Source organism: Siniperca chuatsi, linkage group LG5, assembly GCF_020085105.1.
Source record: "Siniperca chuatsi isolate FFG_IHB_CAS linkage group LG5, ASM2008510v1, whole genome shotgun sequence".
Taxonomy (NCBI): domain Eukaryota; kingdom Metazoa; phylum Chordata; class Actinopteri; order Centrarchiformes; family Sinipercidae; genus Siniperca; species Siniperca chuatsi.
In genome coordinates, this window is record NC_058046.1 from 24,187,668 (window position 1) to 24,196,343 (window position 8,676).

The 8,676-nt window shown below is 41.5% G+C and overlaps 1 protein-coding gene across 3 annotated transcripts in view; it reads left to right on the forward strand.

Annotated features, from left to right (window-relative positions):
* sema6a (sema domain, transmembrane domain (TM), and cytoplasmic domain, (semaphorin) 6A) overlaps positions 1-8,103 on the forward strand; it is a 108,704-nt gene extending 100,601 nt beyond the window's left edge. For all 3 annotated transcript variants that reach the window (XM_044197902.1, XM_044197903.1, XM_044197904.1), the window contains one exon: positions 5,455-8,103. In XM_044197902.1, the coding sequence (XP_044053837.1) occupies positions 5,455-6,617 (1,163 nt within the window). In that variant the 3' untranslated portion in view covers positions 6,618-8,103. The remainder of the gene's footprint in view (positions 1-5,454) is intronic.
* Positions 8,104-8,676: the final 573 nt, after the last annotated feature.

The following is an 8,676-nucleotide window of genomic DNA, read 5'->3' on the forward strand; positions in this document are numbered from 1 at the left end:
ACAGGATTGCGATAGGCCTTTGTGAGGCAGATGAATTATTCGTAGCTCATTGTGAATCATAATAGAAACAGTGGACTGGATGTTTTCCCGGCATTACGCACTTCCCTGACTGACGTCAAGCCATAAGCCATAATTTCCTCCACTGATTAGCTTATTGTTCTCTTAGACTGCTTTTGTTTTCTACACACATTTGCTGCTTACTTTTTCATTTTTATGTTTTGGTTATGCTTTTCAGTCCAGACCTCTTGCCATTGCTGGTTCATACAAAAGCTTTGCTTTGTCTTTTTGGCCATGTGAGACTAAATCTCATATCACAGCAGCTCATCCTTTTGTGCTTTTGAAGCTTGTCTAACCCACATTCAGCTTCAGTCATTATTCTACTTTGAACTGAATTTAAATGGTCACGTTCACGATGTCTATGAGTAAGCTACTCATCAAGTAGATACAAGCTGAGCCTTTGTTCTCTGGTGGTACCATGTAGGGCCTGTTGTATACTAAAACATTTCTGAATAATCATCTAAGGCTGCATTTATAACTGGATGAATTCAAACACATATTGCAACACACATAGTACTTTAGTCATCCATAGAAGTCAGAAGCTTCCACACAGCTGCCACACATTTTCAGCAGTCATAGCATGATAAAATACACTTGAGTGGGTCATCATCTGTGTAACAGTGACTCATCAAGATTGAATACTAATGAACAGGAGCCAACAGTATTTTTCTCCATAAAAAAATCCACATTGTTATAAATTTATGATTTATGATTTTAATACTCGCAGTAAACCTGCACAGTCAGGGGTAGCAGTGAAATTCAGAAATAATTGGATTAACTTTAGCTGTGTTATTCATGCTGGGCAGTGCTTTTTAACAAGTCTATCACCCATTAATACAAACAGTAGAAGTGTCAATTTAAGGCATCAAACACCTGATGAAAATGTTCCCAGGGACGTGTAATTTAGGTTGATTTCCTGTGAGTATTAAATACTACAGTTTGTATGCATCGGTGTTAATACCTGAGGTGCAGAATGATATAATTAGGGGTTTAATTGTATCTTTACTGGCTCATCACCATGCTGTGCACTGACTCAGGATTGTCTGATGAATGCTTTAATATTGAATAACACCATTAATGCAAGTGCCTCTCGAAAGTAAACATACACAAGACTTAATGGGATTATATCCTAACTGGAGATTAAATAGAACTTAATGAATTGCTGTCATTATCTAAACAGCAATGTCCTTTTTAAAAGATGACAACAAGCAAGTCCCTGAAAGCAAATAAGAAGTTTCTAAAGCTCTCGCTGCAGTGAAGGCAGAGTAAATGTAAGGCTCTAAACATTGTCTGCTCCTCGCCTTCATCTTTCTTCTTCCCCATTAGTTGACAAGCTCCACTGTTCTGTCTTTCAACAAGTGACACGTCAGTGAATGCAGTTAAGTCTGATTAAGATTTTTATCATTTTGTGTAACAGCCTGTAGTCAGAGGTTAGGGCCCTCTCCGTAACCTCTCTGTGATGTTTAACTACCTTTGAAGTTTCCCCAACACCAACACAAAGGCAAGCTCTGTGGGCTTAAGTCAGTTGGTGCTTCTGAAGAGATTAAAAGAGTGTAAGAGTGTCTATGTGTGTCAGACAGACAGAGAGAGAGCATTCACAAGTTCCAGTCACAGCAGATTACAATGTTTCTGATTTACAAGTAAGTGTTGCCGACCCAGGCTGTTTTGACAGCGAGAAATATCTGAGTATCTGAGATATGTGTTTAATATCTGAATGTTGAGGCCTGAGGCGGTGTGAAATTCAAATCAATTCAACCGCTGAGAGAAGTGTCGAACTGCAGGATGCCTTGCAAGGCATTCTGGGGGCGAGGCAAGAGTTGAAACCAGAAGATTATAAGTCACTGTATAGTCAGAACCCCAACAAGATGAGACTAAAGCAGAAAATCTGTGGGTTTTAGCAACACTTTTAACAATACTTTTCAAGGTCACGTAGTGAAAGTTTTGAAAAGTTTTGCCAAGATCACAAACGGGCCCCGAAAAATGAGCAGCGTAGCCACCTTGATTCAAAACCCTGAAGTCGTGTGATTCGACAGAGACAGATCCTGTGTCCTCTGTGGCTACTTTGATTCTCTTTGATGTTCATATGAGAAACAGTTCCTCACATGAAAGATGGAAGTCTTCAAAGTTCCCTCTTTTTCTTTGTTTCGCGTTTTACCTAAGGCCTTGGGCTAAGTACCCTCCAGAAGTGTGTGCAAGTGCGCGAGACATGAGTGATGGATGGAAGGGGAGAAACAGTGAGAAAAAAAATGAAAGGATTTTTTATTTTTTTTTAAAGACGCAGACAGGAAGAACCATGCAGTGCAGGTTAAATAGGGCTTTAACCTCGGCTCCCACACCCGGAATAGAAGACAAAGATCCAACTCCACAGTTCGCCTCCTTCACCAGAATGGACACCCGTTTGGCTCTGCTTCCCTCCGCCTTTGTTATTCAATGTGAAATCCAAATCCCCGGTCGAAGAAAGTTAACCTTTAGCAGCAATAAATTCACTCTCATGAAAATTCATAACAGTTTTGACTTGCTCTTTCAGCATGTAAGCACCACAGACAGAGATGGATGAATGTATTTACATTTAACAAGGATTATGGAAAAACGAGAGCTTTGCCAAAGTATTTGTTTATGCTTGCACTTTCATTTTCTTACGTAAATGGTTTTTTGGAGACTTTCAGGGCTCCTCTTCTCAGGTGAGGCTGTATTCCTCTTCCCTCTTCCTTTTTCTTCTTTTTTCGCTGAAGTGCTTAACCCAGCTGCTCTCAAATGGCACCCATCACCATTGTCGTTTTTGCCCAAGTATGATAACTCACAAAGACCACAAGGTTATAATTACAGTCTTCCCAGTTTCCACTGAAAAGGACACTTACCATATGGAAGCTTAGCAGTGTGAAAGAAAACACTCTGAAACAAGAAGAAAGTCAGAAAAGTGATTCAGTGTTTCTGTGAAGATGAGAAGTAGCAGAAAGTCAGGAAAAAAAAGATCTAAGTGAGGACAGCAGAAAGTCAACAAAATGAAAGATAGCAGCAAGGAAAAGTATCTCTCTCATTCGCAGATGTTACTGTATGAGATGGGAAGCAGATGTTTCGTCAGACAGGCGGGCCATTTGGTCACACGAGTCCACAGCATAACACATGTCAAACCTTAATGCTCACTACATATAACACTCATCACTTCTCACACTATCTCCAAAGCAAGGCACGTCCTTGATAAGAAACGATTTTGGCCAGAAAAGTATTTTTTAAACCTTTTGTTTAACACTAAATGAGGTATGGCTGAGCTGCATGTTGTCAGCACTCTATTAAAGACAAAAGTGAAGTTTTGTTTTTACAAAAAATAAGGAATGATCTGAGCAAAAGTAACCCCTCTTTTTTATCCAGGTTGAGCTTGAAAAGTCAACGCAGAGACTCAGGCATTCCTTTATTTCAGGCTAGGAAAACGGTTTTTAAGTCGTGTTTTTGGTCCAATGAAGTATGACTGCAGCGAGCGAGGATTATGGATGTTAGTTTAAGAGAGTGTGGATTTCGGTTCCACGAGAACAGATTACCACGTTGTCTCTGTGTCTGCGTTATGTCTCGCTGAGGAGACACAGAAAGAAGATTTTACAGAATTATTGCAACTAACACTACATTTTGTAACATCTTCTTTTGGAAAATCACAGAGCAAATTGAAAGACTTTTATGATGATCTATGATGAATAGCAAACTGTAAAAAGACAAAATTGCAACAATCTGTTTGTGTTTTGCTTACTGTGTTGTGTTAAACTTTGGTGTTTGCAGCTCATACTAAGGTATTTTTTTAATGTATTTGTTTTGTCAATTTCCTGTGGGCAGTGTATAGTGTACGGTGTGTGTTATGAGGAACAAATTGAATGTTCATGTAGATGTTATGTATTTAAATATCTGTTATTATTATTTTAGGTATTCTTATTTTTTTATACAGTACAGTATTACACTTTTCAAAATACATTTCACATTTAAAAGTGACTTTCCTGTTGAGAAAATCACCAGACAAGACATAAACAAGGTAGAGTCGTAAGAGGGTAACTAAACAAGCTTTTATATATGCAAATCCCGAGAAAGATGTGAAACAAGAGACAATCATTTCAATCAATCACCATTTTCAGCCATTCTTGCCACCTTTGTGTAAATTCCTAGTAAATTAAAATGTCCGTGATTTCTGAAAGTTGTTATAGAAATAATATCACCTACGTAGTGCTTATTTTAGAATATAGATTCACTGTAAACACACCTCCTCTGTATAGGAAACCCACTGGCATAATGGATTATGTGAAACTGAATTCCATTCATACAAATGAATATCAGGTTATTGTCCTTAGTTATATCATCCAGAACGCTTCCATCTTTTTTGCATTGCATTGCAGTGAATAATATATACCACGATATGAGACAATGACTGCACATGTGTAACTGAGTCACGTTATCAAGACCAGCGGGCGCACTGTGGGAGCTTTTTACATGATAGAGCCCACCTGCCTAATCCTCTGTCTGTGGTAACTGATCTGTGTTGGCCACAGGTCATGTGTGAACGCATTATAAATCTCTCTGCTGTAGACTGGTGTGTTTAACCCAAGGAACAGAGTGCTGCATTAGTTATCTACACATGCATGTGTCTACACTTGTGTGTATGTGTGTGCAGATTATTGTTGACCCCATTTTATTACACACAGCCTTCATGCTCCCACTCTCCCACCGCTAGAATACTTCATAGCTGCTTTTATTGAATTATCTTTTATTTGACCGTATCGCAGCGCGCCTTTGCCAGTCTTTGAAAGTGGCGCTTTCACAAGACACTGATGACACAGCTCATTGGATTTAGCGCCTAATCAGAGGCTTTTTAATGTATCCTCTGTGATTCATGAGATTGGATCCATTTATGAAGATTTATTAAAAGTCTCACATTTGCATCAATGAGAAGAAAGGGTTTGGGTATTTCAGGCTCCTTTATCTGCACTCATATCTTTTTTTCATTTCAGCAGCGGGGTTTATCTGGGATTTAAAATGTGAATCATAATCACCCCTCCAAAACACATTTTCAGTCTAAGATTGGATTTTCGGGAAATATTGAATGTTGCTACTTCAAGCTACCACTTGTGCCTGTTTTGAATAGGTATTCCTTATGATGGGATAAACCCATCTTCATTTGCATGTTTTTCATGAAATTATTTAAACCTCTAATCTTTTTACCCAAAAAATATCTTTTAATTATTGTAATTCAATATTGTTTTCTATTTTTTGGTTAGTCTAATAATAAGCATCTTTCCCAACAGCTCTATTTTTCTTAGAAACCGGTTCCCCCAACACACAGCAGCAGCAGCAGCAGCAGCATTATCATCTCTCCTTCTTTTAGTCTGCCAGTCTGACTGTCATCTCCACGTCTCTCTGCAGGTGTGATCCGTGAGAGCTACCAGAAGGGTCGTGACCAGCTAGTTCCCGTGACCCTGTTGGCTATCGCTGTCATCCTAGCCTTTGCCATGGGTGCCATCTTCTCTGGCATCATTGTCTACTGTGTCTGTGACCACCGGCGGCGAGACATGGACCTAACTGGCCGCAAGGAAAAGGACAGCCACCACCTCCACTCCCGCCGGGGATCCATGAACAGTGTGACCAAGCTGACAGGCCTGTTTGAGACACAGGCCAAAGACGGTCGCCCCGAGGCAATCCTCACTCCTTTGATGCACAATGGGAGACTGACACCAAATGGGAAGATGCTGATAAAAGCAGACCAGCACCACCTGGACCTCACTGCTCTGCCAACGCCTGAATCCACCCCCATGCAGCCGCGTCGTAAGCCCAGCCGGGGCAGCCGGGAGTGGGAGAGGAACCAGAACCTCATTAATGCTTGCACCAAGGACATGCCACCAATGGGCTCCCCTGTTATCTCTACAGACCTGCCCCTGAGGGCCTCACCGGGGCACATCCCCAGCGTGGTAGTCCTGCCTCTGCCACAGCATCAGCACCAGCTCCAGCCTCATCTGCAGCAGCACCAGCAGTCCTACCAGCACGAGTACGTGGAGCAGCCCCACCACAGTGACCTCAGCATGGGCCACAGTGTCATGGATGACCAGGGGGCCACCCTGGAGTATAAGACAGTCAAGAGCCCCTGTCACAACCTCAACATGGTGGATCCAGATGGGGTGCTGCCGCCACGTGTGCCCCAACGAGAGGCCTCTCTCACTATCCCTCCAGCTGTCCCACAGATGGGCAAACGCCTGGAGGTCCACTCGTCAGTCTACGGGCTCCGGAAAGGATCAGCATCTGCCGCTTCCGGATCCTCCGCTCTCAAGAAGCACAACACCAACTCATCTAACTCCTCCCATTTGGCGAGACATCACAGCTTCAACCGTGTGGAGACTCCGCCCCCTGCACCTCAGCGGGTGGACTCCATACAAATGACAGCACAGGGCATATCTCTGTCACGGCAACCTGGAATGAGTTCCTACGGCTCACTGCCTCGAACGGGCATCAAATATCTCAAGCCTGATGTCCCCCCCAAACCCTCCGTAGTCTCACTCTCGACAAAAGTCAAGTCCAGTGACTCGTGCACATAGTCAGCTAGTAAGCCAGTCAGCCCAATGTGAACGGACAGTAGTGAAAGTTTTTTTCCTGAAAGAGAGAAAGAACAGGGAATACTGTACAACTTGCATCTCCTTTTAGTGTTTTTTTGTTTGTTTGTTTTTGGTGTACAGTACAGTGGAAAATGCAACACAGTTTTTTTTTAAGAAAACACTTTCTTTTATATAAATATGTAAATATTATACAAATGGTTGTCGTCATTTGTTGCCGTCATCGAGCACATGCTCTGGCTGGCTTCCAGTTTCTCTGTAAACACACATGGGAACATGTGCTACTGAAACAGAAGAAGATGATGCTGTCCTGAATATTTCATCCAATGGCACCCTGTAGCATCCAAGGCGGTGGCTCTCTTGTTTGTGGTGTCTTTGGCCACTGTGACTTGACTTGATACTTTATCATGCTGGTAAAAGCACATAAGAAGACAGCACGGGAGGTCTGGAGAATAATCGTTGTACAGTACCTTGAGGAATGGGAACTCAGAGAGGTTGAGCTCGGACTGAAAGTACAGACAGCTGCATGAGTTCTGTGAGAAACTGTGAAAGCCTCTCAGTGTTACAGCAATCAAGTCCTGCCTGGGTTTGACTGAAAGCCTGGGCCAGAGGAATCTTCTACTGTACTGGTTACTGAATAACACGACTGTTAATACTAATAGCTTGTTGTATTTATTTTTATGAAGTGCTTTTGAAAAAAAAAGACTTTTTAGGCTCGGAGAGAGAGGGAGGACAGAGAAGAGATCTTTTAATATTAATTAATCAAGTGTGAGAAAAAAAAGTATTTAAAGTCATTAAACTGGAGCCCGTAGAACTTTCTTGACGACTAAAGGTCCACTAGGTCTTACTGTGTGCTCAGTGGGACCTGCAGCTTAAGATATATGTGACCTCTGTGAAGAGGAGGAGATATTTATTTAAACTGTGCCAGACAGGGACTTTTACCTTTATGGACCAGAATTTCCATTGTTTTAGACCAATCATAAAAAAGACTTCCTGAATCTCACCCTTTCACTCCTCCAATGAGCATCCCCCCAATCAGCACTGTGGTTTTGTGTGAGTCAGTAACATTTGTCCTGATTGGTTGCTGGCTTACCAGTGCCATCAAAGCTCACTGTTGCATGTTGCAAATATAAGAGAAGCAGCTGCAGCAACAGTACAGGAATCTGCATACACACATATGAAAAGAAGCTGTAAGTGACGCTGCAAGCAAACGGAGCGATGCCTCCATCTTGGAACGTATCGTCTCTTCTAGCGGCATCACGCGGATGAGCAGGTGAAAAAGAAAACTATAAAAACATCTGTATTGCCTGCTTCTTTTTCCACATGTAAATTTGTGCCTTACACCCTAAAGTAGTGACAATGTTTTCTTTATTAGCTGTTAACTTTGTCTCCTTGTAGTATTTTTTTATTTTTCTTACGTCATGATATTTCCCTGGTTTGATAAAAATGCAATTAAAGAATGTAGGTGTTATTGTTGTAATTCTGGTCCCTAGACATAACACACTTACAGTCCAGAGGAAAGAGAGGAAGGAGGATTCCCTTTCTTCTTTCACCCTTTCTTTCTCACACATACACACACACACATACACATGCACATGCACATACACACTCATCTTTGTGGTTCATTTCTGATTGTGCCATTAATGCGCTTAAAGCAACCCTTTATGTTGTGCTGGCAGTGTCGATGAAGACGTTGTGAGTGTTTTTGATTTTATATTTTATACAATTCAAAAGTCCTGGTATTTGTTTTTGCTTTTTTTTGCTGTCTGTTGGTTTGGAGTGACGGTCGATTGACTGATTAACTGAGCAATTAACATTTGTTACTTGAGAAGGCCAATCTATGTGTATCTTTCTGGTGCACTGCAATAATAATGCAACGTCAACGCTAGCAAACGTACAGTGAGAGATACACATAAGCACCCAGTGTACTAACACAGTTCTAGGGTTCTTGTGTGCATCATAACAGTGGCAGCGGCAGTCACATAAACAGGCTGGTTCCTGTGAAGAAAGTTGACATTTTAAAACATAATATTAAAAAAATGTA